The sequence below is a fragment of the Buceros rhinoceros genome, unplaced genomic scaffold (genome assembly GCF_000710305.1).
Source record: "Buceros rhinoceros silvestris isolate BGI_N320 unplaced genomic scaffold, ASM71030v1 scaffold16136, whole genome shotgun sequence".
Lineage (NCBI taxonomy): Eukaryota > Metazoa > Chordata > Aves > Bucerotiformes > Bucerotidae > Buceros > Buceros rhinoceros.
The window spans coordinates 18645-42014 of NW_010419473.1; the positions used below are offsets into that span (position 1 = coordinate 18645).

The 23370-nt window shown below is 39.2% G+C and overlaps 2 protein-coding genes across 2 annotated transcripts in view; one reads left to right on the forward strand and one right to left on the reverse strand.

The window, feature by feature from the left end:
• Positions 1–840, forward strand: part of LAS1L (LAS1-like (S. cerevisiae)) — a gene marked incomplete at its 5' end in the record, with an annotated part of 19067 nt that extends 18227 nt beyond the window's left edge. Inside the window, one exon of the mRNA XM_010138940.1 lies at positions 750–840. Within this exon, the coding sequence (XP_010137242.1) occupies positions 750–840 (91 nt within the window). The remainder of the gene's footprint in view (positions 1–749) is intronic.
• Positions 841–7781: 6941 nt separating this feature from the next.
• Positions 7782–13394, reverse strand: ZC3H12B (zinc finger CCCH-type containing 12B). The gene is made up of 5 exons (XM_010138939.1): positions 12787–13394; positions 10971–11110; positions 9974–10208; positions 9778–9884; positions 7782–9202 (listed from the first exon to the last, which is right to left on the reverse strand). The coding sequence occupies exons 1-5, from the start codon at positions 13392–13394 to the stop codon at positions 7782–7784; spliced, it is 2511 nt and encodes an 836-aa protein (XP_010137241.1).
• Between the last annotated feature and the right edge of the window lie 9976 nt (positions 13395–23370).

Genomic DNA, 23370 nt, shown 5'->3' on the forward strand with positions numbered 1-23370 from the left:
GGGAAAGGTTTATCTATGTTCTCCACCTGTTCTTGGAGCCTTGTGTTTGACAGTGCCGTATGTCTGCGAACACTTGACCTTTGTGTGCCGTCTTAGCAGTAGTCCTGTAAATGGGTCATCTCCTGGGGCTCTGCCTTGACTGGGAAACCTCTGCAATGAAAAGGGATTTTACGCCCGTTTGAGTGAGCCACCTTCTAAAATGAGACATTACTGAGCATGCTGTGGGTGTCCCCAAACAACAACTTCCATTGAAGTCTCTGTAAGTGTGCTAGTGTCTGTGAGCTCTTCATGAAGCCACAGGAACGGTTCGTTTCGATGTGCAGGATGTATAGGCATTGTAACACTGGTAAGTTGTGACGGACTGTTTTCATGTTGACTGCTTGCTGCGTTAGCATTTCACCTCATCGGCTTGTATTCCCACCTGCAAAGGACACGTGAAAGCTCAGAGGAGAACTGTTGTGTGGTCATTTCTGAAGTTGTGTCTCCCTCACAGTTGTTAGTAACTAGCGGCCTTTCCTTTGGTTTGCGCTTCGGTACCTTTTGCACCTCAGGACTGTTACCTTTCTTGACGAACTGGTTAAAAACCAAGGACATTCCAGCAGCTCTATGTTCAGACCTAAAAATGAGACATTGCATTTTGTTTTGGAAGTAAAACTTGTTAAGTTTAAAGTGCTACCGAAAGTACTTTGGTGGTGTGAGCTTCTACATCAGCTCAGTTCTTACATGCTTCATTTCTCTTCCTCTCACAGCTCTGCAGAACTGAATACTCCTGTGGCAGGAGGACTGTTGTGGACCCAGAATGACTTCCATAAAATAAAAAGTGGCCTTCAACTTTTCTAAGACAGCAGAGTGCTCTGCAGCTTTCAGTATTGTGCAGGATAAGTGGCGTGGAAGAACTAGTAATGATGACGGGGAAATAGCCACTCCAGGATGTTGGTTTTGAGGGTGTTTTTTTTGACTACTTACTGACTTTTACCATGTAAAATCGGTGTTTTATAAAGGTGTTGTGTTCTAAGTTCCATGTGTAGTAACCATTGTCTTGCTTAACCACTATCATGAACTTTTAGTTGATGTTTGCCAAATACAGATAGAGTGCTACAGAATACCTCAGTGTTCCTTATTTTTTTTATGGTTAATAAATACAAACGACTGAAGGCAAAACTTCTTTCTGGATCCTGTTTTTCCTTTTTCACTCAGGTATTCTGGAAAGTTTCCTCTGGTCCTTGTTAGTCAGACTGTTGAGCCCTTCCTATTTCAGGGATGCCAATATTGTCCTGTATGAGTTAGCATGATTTTGCCAGGATGTGCTACAATTTTCACCTACCTAGGATTTCACATGGAGCTCCAGGGGTCAAACTGAGTGATGGCACAGCTGAATACGCTGTAGTACATAAACACCTTTGAAATTTCTTTTCTCGTCCTTCTTTTTTAAGTTACAGTCTTGAGGCCACTACTGTCTCTTTTTAATTGACGTTTTCTGCTTGATGTTATTTCTATTCATGATTTTGCTGAGGTTGATAACTAATAGAGTGGTCTTTGCTGAGACCTGGTGCGATTACTGCTGAAATGGACTTGAGTACCTTGTTGGCAAGTTGTTGAGAAAAAGGACTTCCAGCTAGTTTTTCCTAAATTCAGTTTTCTTTACGTGTATTAAAGGTTTTTGGACTTTGGAGGCTTCTGCAACTACCTGTCAAAAACCAGGAGTTTAAGCAGGTATTTATTGCAGGACTTGGGAAGAATTTGTTGGAGTGTATCCCCTGGAGGGTAAGACAGAGACGTTTTCCGAGTCAGTCTAATAATTTGTAATACTTACAAACTAAACAGAAACATGTCATTGCAGCATTGCAAAATGGAATCTTTAGTCCTTCAGAGCTACTGCTGACGTGTGCTAATGTTCTAGAAGGAGATACCAAAAAGATTTAGCAGTACATTGAATAGGATTGAATTGCAGGTTTAGAAGAGCACCCTTCGTGGGTGCTTTGGGCTGGCTCTCCACTAAAGGCATAGCTAAATGTCCATCATGTATTATTTCACCGTTCTAATTCTTCGTCATCCTGTTCTGTTGCAGTTGCTCTTTACCAGAGAGCCCAGAGTTGTTTAAAATGGAAGACAGCTTGTACGTTTCCTTCTCTAAAAACAAGCAGTGCTCATGCAAAAGAAGACAAACTTCTCTTTCTGTTATGAGCAATGTTTCATGTAAGACCTTCCCCTTTCTCACGTTTTTAGAAATTTCTCCTTTTACCCAGCAGTTCCTCAAGTGTACTCAGGAAACTCAATCATGCAGATAGGAATTACTGAGGAAGTTAAGGCCTGGGACCCTTTTAGCTTTTTCTACTTTTAAAATTTTTTTCCCACGTAAGTAATTGGACAGATTAGAAGAACCTTACTAGGATAATTTGTTCCTGGCTCTTCAAGTCCCTAATACTCCATTTTCTCATTCCCAAAGGCAGCTGCTCTAACAAGGACTTCAGCTCTACCTAGGGATTACGGTTTTGGGGAGAAAACTGGAAGAGTAGGAATATCCTGTGGAATCTAGTTAGTACTTGTTTTCAGGAGTGGTATGCTTGAGGATCTGAAGTTAAACACAGAGGCCTGGGATTAGGAAAAGGCACCTTTGTACTACAGGTACTTGACTGGGTTTATGCAGTCTGAGTCAGCTGGTTCCTGGCCATTCTGAGAGCAAACATGGTAATGGCGAGAAGTTCAGGCAGATCTGGAGAGAGGTGATCTTTGTATATAGTTTTCCTTTTGTTAGCTTTACTCCCCCTCCCTCCCCAATAAGTTCAAGCAGTTTGAGACAAAGCAATGGTAACAAATGACATGGGATCACCTCCCCCGTACTAAGGGAAATGATTAAATGTTTCAATAGTAAAAGAAAATTTGTGTAATGCAGAGGCCCACAAAGACAGCAGGCCCTAAATAGTACTTTTTCCACTGCTTTTTGAAGAAAAGTAAAGCTCTCACCTGTTCCTTCACAGATAATGCTTATATTTTATGTATGATTTCAGAATCTGGGTATTTTTCAGTAGATCAGCTAAAAATACTGAGAAATAATTCAGGCAGACTACAACAGTTGTTTCTGACAAAACAGTTTCTTGGGACTCTTGCCTAAAGATGGTTACAGAACGAAAAGCTACAAATAATGCAATGGCTCCCAGTTTTATTAAATAAGCAAATTTTTTTTTTATATATAGTTTAACATGTTTCATATTATTACATAATTGTGCAAACCTTTTAACACAGAGCAGGGGGGAACAGGTAATAACCTGTATTTCTTTCAGATGCTTTTCTCAATTGTTTTAATACATTTACAGACTTTTAAATACCACAGACCAAAATCATAGATACTGTATACTGGCTCTTCAAAGGCTAACCAACACTGGCATGAGAGTAATCTCAGTGACGGTGAATCACTTACATTTTTCCAGTTGAAATTGCAAGAAATACAGTTAATAAAGGGGTCTGTCACACAGACAAGCTTTGGGTACATCAGAGGAGTATTAAAGCTGAACACTCACCATAGCAGTAGTAGTGGCAGATCTCATGATCTGACTGTTCTGAGTCCCGTAATACTAATGCTTCAGGTAAACTTTTGGCAAGTCAAGATAAAGCAGTATCTCCGCATTGTGCGCAGAGTCTCACAGAAATTATGCATGTTCCTTCTCTTCAGAGTGAAGTTTTAAAAATTACTCTAGTCACAATGTGTCCCTTGAAAGGTTCGTGTTTGTGGTTTGGTATACATATGTGTCCCCGAGTATTTTTTAACTGCAGTACTTGGACAGATTCTTTGCGTGTTCCGACTCCATCAGTAAGAATTTCAAAATGCCAGAATTCACAATTTGAGGCAAACTGGCATTAAAAGGATGTAGGGGGTAACTTACCTAGACAGATGTTTAGGTTTTTGTTTGTTTTTTTTAATGAGGATCCTTCTGCTTGTTCTAAGCAACCACATCCACACCTTCTATTTTTAAGCTTACAGTTAAAGCAGTTTTACAAAAGCTAAACAGACTCATGCTAGTGAGTGAATGACATGCAGCAGCAGCTAGAGCAGTGCACGCTTGTTACTACAGAGATTTACGAATACCACATACTGGTTTTAACATCCATTTTCACTCATTTTTGTCATTAAGACTTACATTATATTTGGGTCAACCGAAAAAACCCAAAGAGATTTATAAAATTTTACAACAATTAAACAGTAACGTTTAATTCTACAAATGAATAAAGCCAACTACTGCAGCTTAATACAACAACAGAACCAACAGTAGTGAAATCATCTATATGTACAATTTAATATATTACTGACATGTAATTCTTACAAAAAACATTAAATAACTTAAACTGACATCCCATAAAGCGTTTGATTTATGATTCATGAGTTTAAGGTAATATACTTTTAAGTGACAAATTATGTGAAAGTAATACAGCTAAAGATGAAAGGTCAGGAAATCAGAACTCCCAGGGAATGCTCTGGCCCCAGTAAAGCACTAAAATCTACTGGTCAACTCCTGCTGATTGCAGTAGGCCAGGATTTTACCTTCCCACTTTTTTTTTTTTTCTCATCTGGGATTGTAATTTTATGGATTTTATTAAAATATAGTTTCTAGAACTGTTCTCTTACAGTTTTAAAAACATTTAAATACCATGCTCTCAAAAAGAGCATTTATACAAAAGTCTTGTATTTACAGTATAGATTACAGCTGTGACCAGGCGTTAGTAAGACCAACTCTCCCATGTAAGAAGAAATCTTAAGCTTATGCGCTGAAGAGTAATGAGTGGGTCAGTGTTTTGAATTGGCTTGTAAACATATCTGAAAACATATGTGGATGACGGAGTTATCACTTAAAGGAGCTGATTAGGAAAGACTACATCACGTACAGAAGTGGCGTTGCCTCTCAGGAGGACTGAGCAAGCACAAGTTTTGCACATTATTTCCACAAGGCTACTCTGCCCGTTCTGTAACTGTGCATGATAGATGCTGATAGCTTCTCAGAAAAAGACAAATTTGCCTTCTAGGCGCCTCAGGGAAATAGTATGCTGGGTCTGGAGTGGCATAGCATTCCCACTGTTTAAAAAGGAATTACGCTATCAGCAAGACAAAAATAGTGAAAATTAAAATGACTAACAAGTCCTACAGAAATGAGTATCTCCATAAACCACCCGACACTTCACGCAGAAATTTCTGCTCAATTTTCCATGGTCAAAAACATCAAAACCACCTACTAGACCTCTCTTAAAATAGCTGATCTTTATAATTGGAGAAAAAGGGAACAAACATTTTTCTACATATAAATATTTAATTCCATGCAAGATGGAAAACGGGAGTGCACAATAAACTTCATTTTATACCTAAATAATTTATAAATTAATCCGTTAAGAACAAAGCAGGGTCTATAGCAGTTACATCGTTACATTTTAAACACATGCAGATGAGTTAACGGCAACATTTTTACATAGAGTAGTGCAAGAATGTACCTGCTTAATAAATAGACTTAAAGATACCAGCGTAATGCTTTGAGGTGTACACACAGGATCTGTGCACATAATAAACGGTTCTGAAAAGTTGTCCTTGTTTGTCTATAAACTACAAGTGCCCATTTTAAATAAAAAAGATCCATAATTACTCATGGGCTACTTCCCTGTGACACATGGTGTCACAAACATTGTGGTGAAAAATGTAATACTGAAGTTAATCTAGAGTGTTTGTTTTCTTTATACACAGTTTTTATACAATCAAGAAAAAGAGATACAATTTGTATCAACAAACAAAAGGTCATTTCTGGTTATTTGAGGCATTGCTCTCAGCTGCTTATACCATGCAAGAGAAGAGAATAAGAATTAATTGCAAATTAAAAATATAAAATGGTGGTTACTAAGAAATGTTTTTGTAAGGTGTTCGAGGTAAATCTGTTTTTCCCAACTGTTATAAAATGTCCAAAGATTTTTTTTCCTCATTAACAGAGATAATAACCAATTAATTAAAACAGAAGTTATTTTTAAACACCAAGTGTAAGCATAGAATCACCTTTGAGTTAACTCATTTTAAATACATAATGACATGGTCATCATATATGTTACTTGTACCAACACAAGGATATTGATCTTCTGTGAAATGATAGAGTTACTGAAGTATCAAATAGCAGTGAATTAATTATAGTAATTGCACCTGTAATTGTGCTTTGTTGTTGGTTCTTTTTAATGTGACAGGAACAGATTTTACACATGATCAAGAGCCCACAAGATATTTTGAATCAAACCAACCATTGCAGTAACACAAGTGGAGGAAATGATATAACTTTGTTGCTCAGACAAACAGGTAACCAGAAAGCAGCATGCAAGCCATTATCAAAACACCAGAAACAACCCTGACTGCAGCCTCACGTTCCGTGTGTTTCACAGTAAGAAACATTTAGGCAGTGTCACACCTTCTCATGAAGAAACAAAAGGCCATAAACCAGGCCTTCTCAACTTTCATGAAAAAAACTACAGTAGAAGTCAACAAGTCCTAGCTCGAGACATATCGAGTTAGTAATGGTTCGAAATGTTGAAATATACAGTGGATTCAAAAAAGGGCGTCCAGTCAGTGCAGCTTAAAAAAAACAATAAACGCCTCTTTTGGAGACATTTAGCTACAAAGGTTCCCACCCTGAGCAAGATACCAGTTGCGCAAACAATGCCACACAAAATTATCTCACCTGTTGAAACAGGAACTCTAAAAGCCTTTGTGAGGCAAATGCACACCTCTGCGTGGATCTGAGAGTAAAAACCAGGCCAGCTTTGCCACAAACCCAAACTGTAGCGTCTCTTTTCAAGAAGCAGCCTGCCACCTCCCCGCCCTTCTCAAGTTCATCTTGCACAGCCATTGTGACTGTTCAGCTCACTCAAACGCCATCCTTGGCCATGGAGGAAGGGCTGTAGTTGCTGATGAACTTCCACGTTAACATCCAGTTTCTGCTGCTTCAGGCTGAGTAACCCGATTTACGTAAACCTGACAATTTTGTTTCAGCTTGTTTAGACATCTGGGCTGGCAGCTGCTCACTGCACAGTTGAGAGGCAGTTCTGAAGAGAGAAGCTACAGTTAAACGTCTTTTAGTTTACTGAATGGCGCTCACGCCTTCACACCCCTCAATGTTTTGGTCCTAATTTTTAATAAAGTATTTTGCTTCTTTTGGATTGAGCTAACGTATTGCACAATAGATACTCAAACTCTCAGGGAACAGTTTTGAAATTTAAATACCAACAAAACTGACATTCAGAAGTCGAAATCACTTTTTTCCTTTTACAAATTGAGTATTTTAATTTTTGTCAAGTTTACTTTTCCTCCAAAGTTTTATATGCCTGTCGGCAGTGTCAAATGACAAAGCTGAAACCCTAGAAGTCATCTGGGTGTGTATACAGCGTACTTTTAAAGGCCGATTAGGTATTTGTAAGCGAATTGAAAGTGTACACTAATACATGCAATGTAATTGCTAACAAGAATTCTTTAGTAACAGCTTTGAGACACTGAACGTGACATTGTAGTTCTTAATGAGCTATCCATGCAGCAAGGTATGCATTTCCTATAAAATACTATTAAAAATCCCTATATTTAAAATCTTAAAATTTACAATACAATCAACTTTTATATAGTGCCTCAGCATATATATGATTGCTACTGTGTACAGATTTTATACTTAGTAGAAAATATTTACAATAGATTGGCCCCTTCCTTCTTCATTTAAGTTTTTCTCCAGGTGCTATACACTGTGTAGTTTAATTTATCCAAAAGAGGCTGTAATGCTTTAACGCCCTGTTCTTAATTTGGCAACAATCATAGCTGCCAGCTGTTGTGCATCTGTCATGTGGGGATTCTTTTCCATCACAGAAAGGACAATGCTTGGAGGGAAAATATTGCAGAGGTTCTTGTATGTTTGATACTGATGTTCTGGGATGATATGAGGTTCCCGTGGCTCACCACATATCCCAATCCAGGGATTCCTCCAGAGCTGCTCCATCTTCTCAGGCATGCTTCTGACCATTACAGGTTCGTAACATGGCTGCATGAGGTTGTTACTCAGTGGATATGAGTGGTAAGTGTAAGAGTCTGATGCACATGGTAATGGATCCCAACTAGCGTGCTGCTCTCGACAGAGAGGTGGTCTTCTCTGCCTTGTAGGGTTACTTTCATAAAGCCGTGAGTCAGAAATACTGTCCATTCTTGTCATGACCAAGGCACGGCTTGGTTGTGCAGTTGATGGATGAACATTTTGAGGCACAGGGTATTCTCCTGGACAACTGGACCGTGCTCCAACAACTGGATGCTGGGCATGTAGGCCTAAGTGGGAAACTGACTGTTTGCGAAGGGGTTGCTTAGGCTCTTCAGTTCCGTAACTCTGAACTCTATTTAAGGCTTCATGGTAACCATGGGAAAAAGGCTGAAGACGATTTTGCGATGGCAGTCTGTGGATCTTCACATTATCTTCTGGACTGGCATCTGCTACACCCAGGTACAAGTCATTGTAAGAGGAATAAGAATCATTACTTGTATGGCTTAAGCAATTGTCAGGACAGGGGCTTGAGTTTCTAGAATACATCCCCTGGTCCATATCAGCCCCGTAATAATCTGTGTTACGGATACTACTTAGGCTCAAGTTGGAGAAATCACTGAGTAAGGAATAATAGCCATGGTCCCCCAGTGATTCATATTTAGGATACTGGTCAGAATAGCTCACTGAGGTGCCATGGCTATTGGTGACTAGTATAGGAGGATATTGCACACTGGACATATGTTCCAGTGAGGATTTCTGATGCATGAACTGTGAGGAACCTGGCACCGGACTGCTTGCAGAACGAGTATTTAATGCACCAGCTGCATGGCTTTTTGGTGGAGGGAGCGTTGGTACACTTAATGCAGAAACCAGAGACGGGACAGAGCTGGCCTCGGACTTCCGGGCTACTGACAACTTTTCCTCAGGCTCCACAGCCACTGATCTAATGCTTGGATCTGACTGACGTTTTGGGGCAATGCGTTTCACTTCAGAACTGATTTCTCCTTTGGAGCTGGACGGCCCTGTGCCACATTTGGCCAAGGCTCCCTCACTCATAGTTTTCACAGCAGATAATTTGGCACTTATTCGAAGCTCATCCGCTACTGACCTTTGAGGCTGGTTTGCCCGTTCTGGGTGGTAATATTTACATTTGTGCCCATAGGTGCACTTTTTACCTGGAAGAAAAGTGTTTTCAGGTTAAAGAAACGGAAAACTTATCAGTATCACCAGTCGCTATCTTTTTTCTTTGCATCTTTCACCACTTTTCAACAGTAATATTTTTGTATTAACCTCCCAAGAAATAATTATGTATGTTGTATATACAGGCAGTCACAGACTGCTGCCTGTATCCACATGTATCACCGCATCAAGGGCAAGACACATCGCTTTCCTTTCTACTGGCTCATGACTTCAATACCGACAACATACTCAATGCTAAATAAAACAGCTGTAACACAGTCTGCTTAGTTACAGATCTCCTTCTTGAATACAAACCAGTAGAAAACAGCAAAAAGCTGTGTTAGCCACAAGGCATATCTGGTAATCTTTAATCTTCTGTGACATTGGTTTTATTAATATGTGTATGAAGGATATAAAAACGGAGGAATATATATATATGTATATATACTGCTTGGATGGCAAAATGAAAAATGGCTTTTTTTTTTCTTTTTCCAGTAGTGACAAGATGTTAGTTAATTGCTTGCTTCACCTACCTTTGAATACAACAAATCAGTCTGACTTAGGCACTTACCATAAGGACACGGTTGTTTCTTATGTTCAGGAATAACTGGCCTTTTCCTTAAGAAATTTTCAAGGCTTGGACCATGACGTCCTAAAGGATCATCAGGAGGCATAAATCTAAGGAAAAAGAAATAAAATGTGAATTTATTTTTTTGCTGAGGATTCTGAATTAGCAAACTCCCTTACTTTTAAAGGAAAAAACATACTTGTCATTCACAAAAGAATACATTAGCAGCCGCTCCTCTATGAACTTCTTCCATTCTGGTTTTTCGTTTTGAAGGTCCCGATAGTTGTCATTTGAGACAATGATGCCATCGGAGTCATAAGCAAGTTTTACTATGAATCGATCGTCATAGCAAACAACTCTTCTTCCCTGAACTCTTCGAGATGGGGTGAAAACAAGGATTTTTTCTTTCTCCAACTTACGTAAGATTTCTTGATCTGTAAAACAGTTTTAGTTGACCAGCTTTTTAGAAAGTGTCAAAAGAAAGAAATGCAGCCTTTGAAATAGGAAACTTCTTGCCCTCTTTTCTGAAAAAGTATTTTGTGATTATGTTTGTAAACAGTCCCCATTATCACTAAAAAAATAGCTAGATGCAGTGGTACCAGAGTGCCATTTTTATTTCCAAGGTTTCAGAGCACTGGGTAAATATTCGATACTTAAGCTTCATAACCACTCCTCCATAAATAACCATGTAGCTTTACTAAATCTTCTTAAGCACGTCAAGAACTCAGTTGTTACTGTATTACAGCAGCCTTCTAGTTAGCCTGGAGTAAAACCTAAGTACTTTCTATGGGTCAAAACACGTGCTGCCTCTTCAGTGTTCAAGATGATCCTACTAAATGAGTCCCTAGCCTGATAGTACTTATTCTTTTACTTGCCCAGGAACTAAGAATAAGTTCCTACATGCTTAACAGTGTTTGCTAGTGGGGAAATTACGACTACTACTTCTCCAAAGTGTTTAAATGATCCAGTAACATTACAAAAACCCAGCATTGTTTACAGGTGCAGATACTTAAAATGCTTGCTTTCTCGCCAGTGAAATTGTTGTGTTTTCAAACAGTTGAGTGCAAAATCATCGTGCAGCATCACATCCACTGCTCAGCATGTAGTACTCATCAGAAAGATGACAAGGTTGTGTCTTCATGCACTACGTTCTTCTCTTTTTAACCAAGGGGTCAAAGACAAGCATGACCTGTTACCTGTAATTGGTGCATCAGGTCGAGACTGTTCTTTTCTCCATGCAGGTACAAACACAGTGATATCTTTATGTCCTTTTTCCAGAAACCAGTCAACCGCTAGTTGAATTCCCCGACAGGAAAATCCTTCTTTATTCCCATGGCTGAAAAACATGCAGAAGTTTGAGAAACAACAAGGACAAAAGTCAGATTTGTGTTTATTTTTCCTGTGGTAGAGTGTTTGGTTTTAGGATGTTTCTTCTAAAGCTGCCATGGTCAAAGGATATAACCGAAACAAAGTCTATAAAGACAGGTAAACCTTTTTATTAGACTAGCTTACATGGATTATCATTCAAAATTTTACTTCAGTAAAAATAATATCATTATTATAGAACAACATCATGGATCACTGGACCAAAGCAAAAGATGCGTGCTGTTCCTGGGCTCAGAATCTTACAGAAAGCAATGCTGAAACAGACCAAAGGCAGGCACATCAAATATCATCTGTATAACTAAGGCCTACGGGTCACCAGCATAGTCCAAATCCTTGCAGCTTAAAAAAATGAATACAGGAGCCACAATGTTGCTATGGTGTTTTTCTTTAGATTTTTGTACATTTCAGATCTTAGAGAATTTAGTATCTTTTCAAATTTTCAGATTTAGTGACGAGTTGGACTTGATGAGCCTTATGGCCCCCTTCCCACTTGAGATAATCCACGATTCTCTAAACAGAACATCAGTTCTAAGCTATGCAACAGTAAGAGTACACACACACTTTCCTCTAGTTGCTGACACATTACACTCAGGAGTAACTCAAGCAGTCGAGAGACTGGAAAGGCAATAGGCACAGAAAAAAAAAGGAAATAAAAAAGTTAAATCCAGTATCAGTGATGCGGCTTTACAGAATCATCTTTTGGATTGATCTAAGCACAATTTGGCGCTCAAAAATCCTGTATATAAAATATTTGTATTGGATTTGGGAAGTTATGTATTTCAAAACTCCGAGTACTCAATATACCTATAAAAATCTGAATTTTCTTAATACACTGAAAAAAATAAATTCAAATCACAAATTCTTTTAGAGCAGAGAGCTGATCCTAAAGGAAATCTCTTCTGCAAACACTACCTGAAGAAATCTTGGTATCACAGAGCAGGACTGTTAAAAAGACCTCCCTCACGGAAAATCATACTTCCTCAACGATAAAAAAATCATTGGCTAGCTGAACTGTATACTCTACAGACGAGCTCAGAAGTGGCATGGAATAGGTATCTCTTGAGTTAGCATTGACCCAGGCACGTGCCAAGTGCACGTGTGTACTCGTGTGTGAAATTGCAAGCACCATAGCTGTGTGAGTCAGCACATTCGGTTCATTCATAACCCTGTACTGACTCAGCTAAATTGCTTTGATTTCTGAACAGGCTTGATCAGCAGGAGCTCAAATACCCTGAAGTCCACTGCATATCATCAGCATGCACTGCATGTCATCTCAGAAAGAAGCAAGTTTTCCTCCCCTATTTGGTTGCCTCAGGACATTAAAGAAAAACCATTTTCTGTGTTGCTCAAGGACTTAAAAATATTAAACCAATCCACACAAAAGCACACTACAGCTAGACAGGGCTTGACTTGGTTGGTAGAGGAGGAAAGGGGAATTGGAATATGGGTTACATATAAAGGAGTAACAGCATAATTAAAAGCCTGGACTAAAGAGTCCATAAAAAAAGATGTATTATCAGTGTAAATATACTACACAACTTCAAATGACTTTGCCATCAATATTGATTTTTCTCATAAATATTGTAGCGATGTATTCTTTTCAAATGTTGCAACAGGGAGACCCACCTCATAGCCACATTGCTTCCATCAATGACAATTGGCCTCAAGTTATCACTGTTGTCCACAACTTCATCTTCAAGTGACAGTTCAGGGCTTGCCATTTCCTTTGGACAAGGGCCTCTTGGCACCAGAGTACTAGTGGTACTGCTGGCACTGCTTTGTCCCTCCGATTCACTTTTGTTGCCAAGTCTCACAAGTTCTGCCAGAATGTCATTGATGAGCGCATCTGCTCCCAATTTATTCAGTACAGCCTGGATTTGATCTCCTGCATACCCAAGCTTTAAAGCAAAATCCATTTTAGCTTGGTATTCCTTGTCCAAATTTGTTTTGCATTCGTCTAGCTTCAAGTCTTGTGTGATACTGCTCTGTGAAAAACTTGGGCGATCCAGACAAGGGGACCGACAGAGTGGCCGATGTGCTTTAGTGGAAACCTCTTTTTCTCTCCACTTACTGCTACAGCTGCTTCTGCAGTATGCTTGCTCAGGCTCACTTTCTGAGCTCGTCCATTCCTCAGATTCAGCACTGCATTCCCCAGCATCTTGTTCCACATTTCTGTCTTCTCTGGAGTGCCTCTTCTCCATTTTCAACTTCCCTACCATAGACCAGGCCGTCATCACGTTCAGCTTCCAGCCAGAGCTCAGTTCCCTTTCATTTCCAAAGCCACCTGGAATTCATACTCAATTGCATTGTCTTGGCCAATTAAGTTTACACGAGGCGGGAGTTAATTTGCCTTGCTTACTGTGTTCTGGCATAAACAACACCAACATGAAGTTCCTTCAAAGAAAAGAAAAAAATCAGTTTTTGACAAATTCTGTGAAATACTCAACTACAATGAATTTGTTTACAAGTCACTAGAGGTCCCTAGTCATTCACAGTTCTGTGTAAAAACTGATCGTAATAAAGCATATAATCATCTTGTCTCTTTCATCACAAATTGACGTCTCTTTCCCTCCCCCAGTTACTCTACATACAAAAAAAATGACATTTCCCACACCATAAACTTAACAGCTGGAATTAAGTGAGTAGCTCAGTAATATTTAAAGATAATTAAACAGAGAAAGGTGACCCACCACTTTCATAGAAACCTGTCTTTACAGCCTTCTACTACAGGAACAGCCTGTCTGTCAACATGAACAGCCAGATTTCCAGCTACAACTGAGTGGTTCTTAAGCGAGCAAGAGAAGTACAGAGGAAAGGTGGCTAGCTTGACCAACGAACACTAACGGTTTCAAAATTACTCCAAAGAGTGCTAAATGTAACGACCCTCACTTGTTCTTGCTCCTTTTGTGATGCCCATGCACACAAACACGTGTGCAGGGAGGGCTGCTCAAAAGCCTAGATTCTTTAGGAAACCCAGTATAAAGAAAATACTAATCACTTAATATCTAAAAAACCCCAACCTACAGAAGAACCGCATTCTAAATCCCTTATGCAATATGCAATACAGTTTCCTTGCATTTGAATGGAAATTCTAATGTTAATTACTTAGGTTTAGCTTAGGCTTAGACTGGATTTAGATACTTGCTGTTCTTCCATTTTATGCATTTATTATGTATCCCTCAAAATACTTCGGTATCATTCTTACAGTCCTCTGTTTTCTTTTGAGGTGATCTTCTCTAGCATAGCACTAGTAATAGTATGTTTACAACTCAAGTACTTGCCAATAGATGTTATTAATCAGCTTAATCTGGAATGCATTTTAATTAGGTCTCATGTATAACCTTGTACCTTGCCAAAACTAACAGAAAGGCTATTAAAAATTACTACAAAAGGAGGTTAAAAAAAACAGGTTACGAACACACTGTACTCTTATCTTACAACATATTGCAGCTAAGGAACACTTGACAGTACCTATGGTAAGACTCATTTGCCCAAATTTAGGACACTGTACTGCTGGACAAAGTACAGTCTGATTCTGTTGGTCCAAGTTTAATGATGGCTATTCTTTTCCCCAAGTTGTCATAATTTCTGTAAGTGTGATGTCACAAGAATGGGTTTGGCTTCTGTTAAATTTATCATGCCTGTTTTTCCATGGCTAGTAAATAACCCTAACCCCTTCGCCAGTGGAAATCTCATAGGACTGACCAGCCGAGGCTTCTTAAGACTGGAAGTAGCCTTGAAAGTATGATGAAGGGAAAGGAGATTGTTTAGGTTTTCAAATGTACTGTTAACCTCTCCATTGGTTTTATTTCAACAAATGATTTTTCAAAAGTAATGCATTTAAACCAATTTTTAGGGGGCCAAATTTACATGCTCTTATAAAAAATTGATTTAGACTACAAGCAAAATATGTTCCTTCAAAACTAGAAATTAAATCAATTGGACTCACTCAAAGAGACTATATTTTGGGGGTTTTTTTAATAGTAATAAAATAATCTGGATAACATCACTACTACTTTCACATGCAGATTTTTCATTTTTTGGTAAATGACAGCTATACAAGTTTTGTTTTTAATTCCCACCTCCCCCCTTCTTAGCTGAAAATTAATATATCTTATCTGCATATAAACTGATTTCACCATTTTGTTGCATTGTCCAAATTCTATCTACATACCTCTATTTTCTGTTATTTATCATGATATAAGCAATTAATCATAAATTTAATTTACCCTTCCCTGAAAGTAAGATCTTATTTTAACAGGAAGATAGTTTGACCATAGTCAGATCTAAATAATCCTGAATTCAAAAATTATTTTAAATATAAACAAAGAAATGTAATTCTGAGAACTATTTCTGTCACTGCTGTCAGCATACTCACTTCACGCTCAGGAAGAAAACCGTTCGAATACAGTCGTCTTTAGGAAGCAGTGTGGTGTAACTAGGAGGACTGCTCTCTGCCAGCCCTGTGCTCTGGTTTACGATTCTGTGGTCACCAGGGGATAGACTGGTGGGTCTGTTTCGAAAGCTCACTCTTATGGAAACGCCCACTTGGAGTTTCTTGCCCTTTTTTTTTTTCATTTATTTATGTCAGCCTTTGGTCAAAAGCCACTAACTACGGAAATTTTCGCTGTCTCATTTCTCTCTTGCATAGCAGTGGAAAATATTTTGTCTGTGACGTAATGATCACCATTATCTTTCAAATATTAGAGATGGAAATTAAGTATCCACTAAAAAGAAATAAATCTCTATTTCTTCACACTATTTCAAAACTAAATCACAGTGTTTTATAAAAATCTCCTCTTCATATCCATCTAGGATCTTGTGAGGGAAGCACCAGAAGTCAAAAGCTCCTGCCTGCACCAAGTGTAGTCATTTGTACCAAAATACAGTGCAGATCTTACCAAAAAAAAAAAAAAAAAAAAATTATAACTTGGGGAAAAGTGAGGAGTTTTTCTGCATTTCTTTAAACACCCAGCACACTAGGCCAATTCTTGAAGATTCAACTATTCAAATACTATTCAAATAGTTTAGATAACCTGTTTCAGCATCAATCGCCATGCAGACAGAAAATGAGGCAGGCATCCTCCAGGGCCCATCTCTACAGCCCTGCTCGCTTTTGCACAGAGAGCTCCTAGGAAATGTCAGCTTGCATTGAAGCCCCTCCACCCTTAGCCAGTCGCTCCATCTGTACAACTTAACTGTTCTGCAGCATCCACAGACTTGGGAGATTGTAGGATTTGTTCCCAGACATGTAAGGTTGAGATTCTCAAACAATGAGGGTCATCTCCTTGTTGGGTCAGGAGCACCAAAACAAGCAAACAAAAAAATCCAACAACAACAATACGACAGCACAGGACCAAGTTTTCCCACTGACCATCAAGAGAGGGCACCCAGGAAGGAAGAAGTGTTGTGTTGTTCCTAAGTCAGCAGACATAGTGGAATGAAGAACTGACAGGGTAGCAGCAACTACCACTACTTTACACAACACCCCTCTTGACACTCTCCAGATTGGAAATCAGACTTGTAATACCATCCTTCAGCTACAAAACCAGCACTATGGTCTTTCCCTCATTTCTTCACAGTCCAGAACAGTCCAGTCTACACCCTACTTGCATCCTCTGGAACTACCTATAAGCCCACAGTTCTCCTGTAGGTTTCCTACTTGTGTTCCCAGACTATGACCCAGGCTCTCCACAGTGAGAAAAGGCATAGCTACAGAAACTGATTACTGCTTGTCCTCAAATTGCAGTCTTTTTTTTTTTAAGTATGCAATCCTGTTCTGGAGCCCAGGATCACTACGGAACAGACAGTATCTCTTTTCAGTCAGCATTGTGATCTAACAAGCCTGTCAGTCACTGCCTTTGTCAATGCCAGTGATCCAGGCGTAATCAGTGCCCCCCCTCTGGAAAGGCTCAGATGCCCTGTTCTTGGAAAGCTGAAGCCTCTGCTCTGTGCTGTGCTGTGTCCAAAACCATATCTGGTCTCAGTTTACTTCTGAATTCCAGTTAATTACCTCTACTTGTTATCATTACCTCTCCACCTACAGTGTGGCAAGCATTCAGGACATTATCCCTTCTTAGTGGACCACATGGTTCTTCAAATAAAGGAGTCATTTGTTATGCAGGCATGTTAGGGAAATGAGTTTTCTGTATCTTCAAAGCATTTAAGCTCAGTGACTCGAATTCACCATCTATCTCAACTGTACAACTGGTTTCTTTGCAACAGTCAAACTGAAGAAATTGCTGATTAAAAACTCTTCAGTAGGAACTTGTGAAGTTCCTTTAGAAGAACCTTGATCCCGCCAGGAAATAAAGAATGAATGAGATACTGACCAGATCTGATATTGCTACCTCTGCCTTGCTACCCAGGTTACTTGTTCTGCAGTGCATGAACGACTGAAACCCTTTCTGCCATCTTCACAGCTAGACAAGGGGCAGGGCTGGTATGCTGTGCGTCTGCTGCGACTACCGCACAGTTGCAACGTAGACGGTGTATAAGCCTGCTAACACAAAAGCTGACAACTTCCTGGTTACACACATACCCATTATGGTAAATTAAGAGTCTAAACCCATGGAAACAATATGAACAGAGAAACGGAGAGTGAGAAGTCTGTAGGAAAATGATTCAGTGTTCAAGAGACACTACCTGTTCAAGAACACACTGTAGGATCTTCGACGCTGCAGTGTGCTACAGCACAGACTAGTGGTTACTCTAGACACGTTCTCGGAGTTTTTGTGATCTCTAAAAACAGCCCCAACACATGACTAATTGCCATTTTAAAGACATTACAAGTTGGGCCTGCAGCACAAAAGAAAAAAAAACCCAAACCCCAACCAGAAACGCACTGCACAAGTCTGCAGGAACGTGATGAAACAGTATTAATTAGGCAGTAGTTACTGTCAAAGGACATGAAGAGCAGCTCGAGCTGCATACGGCACTGGATTTTGGATTAGCCCTTAATCTGGAAAACCGCATTTCTACAGTGCTCATTAAAAAGTGACACAACTCAACACTGGTGTTTTCATGGCGCTGGAGACACAACCTTCTGTATTCTCATTTCAGGAGCAGTACAGATACTACACATCACTGCTTGCTGCTTTGAGTATTTTCTAAGGTAGTGAACTATGTTATCTACCGAGAAAGAAGCACTTAAAGCTGACTAAGTATATGAGTCACGAATAAAAATGGTAGATTTTTCTCATTCTAATTATACGCTTAGGTGGTACACATCTGCTGGGACAGATTCACAACTGAAGAAAAGCAGAAAATACTCTAAAATTAACATTTAGGCATTTTGGAATGGATTAAAAAAAATGGAAGAGATGCACTGCATGTCACTATATGCAGTCATCTTTTGTCCTTAAGAAAAAGGGTTGGTGATTTGTAGCATTTTGCCTGTGTTTATGCACCTTGAACCTCTAGATTTCCATATTTATCATTATTTTAAACAGATAACAGGAATACATTACAGTTTACACATGCATACCATAATAATGCGTATGTTGTAATTCAACAGGAGTTAATCACTTTCACAAATTTATTTTTTGAACCTTAGAATGAGTATGTTCAGCATGTAACATGAGGTAGCTGAACATAATTAATGTTCATTTACTCTGTCAAGTGTTGCAAAACTGTAGGAAAACAGGATAAAACAGGCTTTGTAAAAAATTTTTGTATTTAAGTTGGCCATTTTGAAATTGAAGTGACCTAAAGGTGTGATGCTTTTGCAAAAATATTCATAATTTGTAGTCACAGTTTCAAGTGCACCTCTCAGTACTACCCACAAGATCATATGACCAAGCACTCTGAATTTATCTAGGAGGACCTCAAATAAAGAGTTTTGCCATTTTATTCCTTTTGAAACTGTGTTTTACACAGTTTTATTAAAACTGTCCTAAGAGCTTTTGCGCTTAGCAAAGCACACTCATATAAGCAGCAAATCACGGCCAGATGTATAGTGTATATGTTCTGATACAGCTTCCGTAAGAAGTCCAAAATACATACCAGTCACTCAGTGAAGGAAAACAAGTATATCAGGCTTTAACCAAGATAAAAGCAGCTGGCTTTTGATGCAAATATCTGGTGTTAACATCACGGGTAATCCTCCTTATTTCAAAGAAATACTCTTTTCTTAAGATCCTTAAAATAAACACGAACAGTGTACTTTTTATATTTTTTAACCTAATAAATTGAACCAACTCCATTCTGGAAGCAGTGGTCCAACCCAAATACCTGACCACAGGTCTGCAGCTCCCTTAGATGTTTAGAGAGGTGTATAATCAGTATTCCCAGAGTATACACTACGTCAAATAGCATTTTTAACAGAAGTGTTACAATGGCTCATCAGAGATTTTAGTCCCTTGATAATTAAAGCCATATAAATGACAGCATTTTGATTCATTTTAATGGACTTATCTTACTAGGTATGCAACATCGGTCTCAACACAGTAACGGGAAGCTTCAACACTCTCATTCTGACGAACAGAGGAACCTTAAATTGACACAAATCTGAGGCCTAATAAATAAACTCAGAACAACATCAAGAAAAATACTTTTTCTACTCATTATGACTTTGCTGAAATAAAACACTGATATACATTAAGTCTCAGTGCTAGCAGGTAACACCAGTAGTGAACACCTTATCCTTAGATAAGGTGCTATTGAAACTGCAATTGAAAAATAGCCTGCTGGTATGGTTAGTAATAATTTTTATTTAGAAGCTTCCTCTTTTCTGAGTCAATTCATATGTAGTATTTTAAAAGAAGAGCAAATTTGCCATTTCTGTTTCTGCATCTGTCTGTCTCCCTCCCTCAACCACACTTTTGGAGTAGAACAGTGAGGAACGTGGCAGCACACTTCTGTTACAGAGGCAAAGAGCAAAGGAAGATTTCCATCACTGACTCACCAGTTAAGATGACTGTCATCATCATCACCACCCAACCGTGAAGGGGATATTCTTTCTTAACAAATGCTGAGGGAACACTTGTAATGGTGGAAGAGGTTCAGCTGAGCAGAGAGGAATGCACGCACCAGAATATACAGAACTAGCAATGACTTTAGAAACACCGCTCATTATTCTTTTATTCTAAGATTCCTTCATTCTCATTATGACACTGCTCATTTCTAAGGTGAAGCAGCTGGAACGTCTGTGGAGCCTATGCTCCAGCAACTTCATCTCTCCCCTTCTGAAGCAAGAGCTATATTTGGACAAGGCCTGAGAAAGGAAGTTAGTTTTGGTGTGGTGAGTAATTTAATTTTAGAGGGTGGGGGTTTGTTCATTTTTTTAAATCACGACAACTTAGAGATCAGAAAAGGGAAACACTTGGCAGAAAGTCTGAAATTAGTGTTTGATCTTTAAAAAAGGTGGAGGGGTCAGATGGGGCAATCATGTGGTTTTTCATTTAGAATTCTCAGACTTGGTTTTGTCTTTATGTGATTTGGCTGAGGTGTCCATGGGCTCAATGAAGGAGCATATACATTATATTCATTATGGATGTCCTTACTAAAAATAACTAGAGTCTCAACTTTTGGCTTTAGCCTAAGGTTGATACTCTGTCCCTGTTCCTGTCCAGACAACTGAAACAGAAGTTGACTCAGACAATCCGATATTAGACTCGATGAGGGGACTCTCTCCAGATAGACTCGATGTGGAAAAGGAGCTCTTACATTTCAACTGTGTAACCAACAAGCACCGTGGCCTGCGCTAGGATGTGCAACAGGCTTTAGCTCTGCTGTGCCATGATATATATCCTAATGAAATTCTAGAAGAGGGCCACAATAGACCTTGCAAAGCTAGGTTTTAGTCTGACATGGTGATTCAACCTGCTTGGCTAGCAAGCAATGTCAAAAATAGCTCCTGTAAGAAAACAAAATACAATAGCTGCCTTTAAAACTCAACAACGCTTAGCTGAAGGACACGTTTAAATATAGAAAGAAGGTGTATATTTGAATCAAAACTGCAAGCTAATGAAGAGTTCTTACTGTGGCCAATCTCACAAATAAATTGTTCACTTCAGTACAATAAAGCTACATCTTAGGAGATGCAATACTGCTTAGCTCTGCACTTGCAAATGCGTTCCTCAGTCTGAAATACATCAAATGCAATACTACACAGCATGGCGCCAGAAAGCCTAGACCTGTAAAGGTGGTCATGGTATTCATAATTCCAGTTGAATTATCTCTGTTACCATGAATATATCGTATCAAATGGAGCTTATCAATAAAAAGGGACAATTCACAGGATATAAAAAAGCCTCACATTAACAGATGTAAAGTACTTTTAAAATACCAGTATTATTACTCAGACATGCTTTTCATTTTGTAATGTCTAGGAAAAAACCTACCATTTTACAATACACTTATAAAAATGTAAGTTGATATATATAAAAATCTGTATTTGCCCAGCCATATACGCATGGCTCTTCAAAGCCCTTTATGCCTAGCAGACTCCACGACCAAAAGAGGACAGCGTTTGCAGGGACGTGGGTGAGGGCTAGTAGCCTTACAGCTTCCCCCCCCCCACTCCAGAGGAGGGGCAGATCAATATATCAAACTAATTTACAACGTGGCAACACCTCTGAACTTCTGAGTTTATAAATTACATTTCCTCACCTTTCCAAGCCCTGCTTCCGTAACTGAACTTACCTGCTACCCTCCTGTTCCCCAAGCTCCAGCGCTTCTGCTCCCAATGCACACAGTAACAGAGTGCAAGTGACAGAAGCAATTTGGTTTATTTCTATTATTCCCAGATCTATAGTAGAGCTGTAAGTGTTTAACAAAGTGACAATTTAGTTGCAGACCTTAAAGCGGCTAGGCAAGACAAAGCCAGTAGATGTCTACAACGGAAAAATTTGCACTGGAAAAGGCATCCAGAAAGATCAAAGACCAGAAAGCCAGAAGGTGCCTCGCACCTCATTCACAGCAGCTGACAGTAAGAATTCACTTTCTTACTATTCATCTGCATACGAAGAGTCATTCGTATCCATTCACCCTCTTGACACCTTTTGTTTCCCTTCGTTCTGAACGGTGAGTTTGGATGCCGATATTGTCTTTTTTTTTTTTTAATGCATCTTAGAGAGGTCATTCAAATGAAATGGACTTCGGGAGCTTTACAGATTGCTTCTATTGAAACTCAGTAAGCATTAGGTCATTTTAGAAGACAAATAGATCACCGGTCCGGAAAATGTCAACAGCCAGAGGTTCAATATATGGAAAACATGACAGTGAAGAAGACAAGACATACGCCAGTGGCAGTTAAACTGTTCTAAATTTGAGGATGACCTTGACATTCCCACTAACCCGTTTTTCCAGCAACTAGCAAAGATAATTTTATAAGTGACATTAGCTAAACTCCTGAAATACACCTTTCAGTTCTACATGCCATAGTCCATTTATAACATCTGGCAAGCGAAAGATTTATCTCCTCAATAAAGGACACCTCCTATATAAAACTGACTACTTGACAGGCACATCCATTTCAATAAACAAACATACCAAGCATAAGAAATCGGATGGATGTGGAATGCTGCACACTCCCAGGCACTCGGAACTACTGATGTGCATCATGAAAGCTCATAAATGACCTGTATTTTCATTTCCTTTCTATTCCTACTTCTCATTTATGACAACACATGCTAATCACTGAAACGCAAGATTTAAAAACTGAAGTTTATAAATATCAGATGTATCTCAATAAACTCGAATTAATTTAGATCCTCATTCATCACAATATAGCTTCTGATTCAATTTTACTGTTTGCAAAGAAAATATACAGCTCTTGTGAAATATAATCTCCAAAGGATTAACTGACCATCAGAGAAGCAGACAGCTATGAAAAATGACATTTTTGAGTGAACCGATTAGAAAAAGTATGTCAAACCTCACGCACACATCAGTAAGTGACCAGTCCCTTATTCACATTTGCACTATAAAGCAAAATGGAAGGATGCGCGTAGCGATCATCCGGTCTGCTCCGCTCAAGTGTTTTCCTTATTTCACCACCTTGCTCTCGTTGGTGCAAGTTTCTCGCTCCCCGTAGCTTCAGACACTGAACGCCTTCTCGCACCGCGTGCTAACGCCGCCTTCGCAACCCGTCCTCGGCACTTACAATTGCTAAATGCAATCAGGCGAATTTCCCGATTCCGTACGCAACTGCCTAGGCCGTTTCAGCGGCGCTGTCGCCACAGCCTCCTGGACCCGGAGCACGCTCCT

Excerpts from the sequence above, each read along its gene's own strand:
- ZC3H12B (XM_010138939.1), bottom strand. The coding sequence starts at position 13,394 with ATGACGGCCTGGTCTATGGTAGGGAAGTTGAAAATGGAGAAGAGGCAC. Across the intron at positions 11,111-12,786 it reads GGAAGCAATGTGGCTATGAG|CCATGGGAATAAAGAAGGAT; the intron begins GTGGGTCTCCCT and ends CATGTTTTTCAG. Across the intron at positions 9,203-9,777 it reads GAAACAACCGTGTCCTTATG|GTAAAAAGTGCACCTATGGG; the intron begins GTAAGTGCCTAA and ends CTTTTCTTCCAG.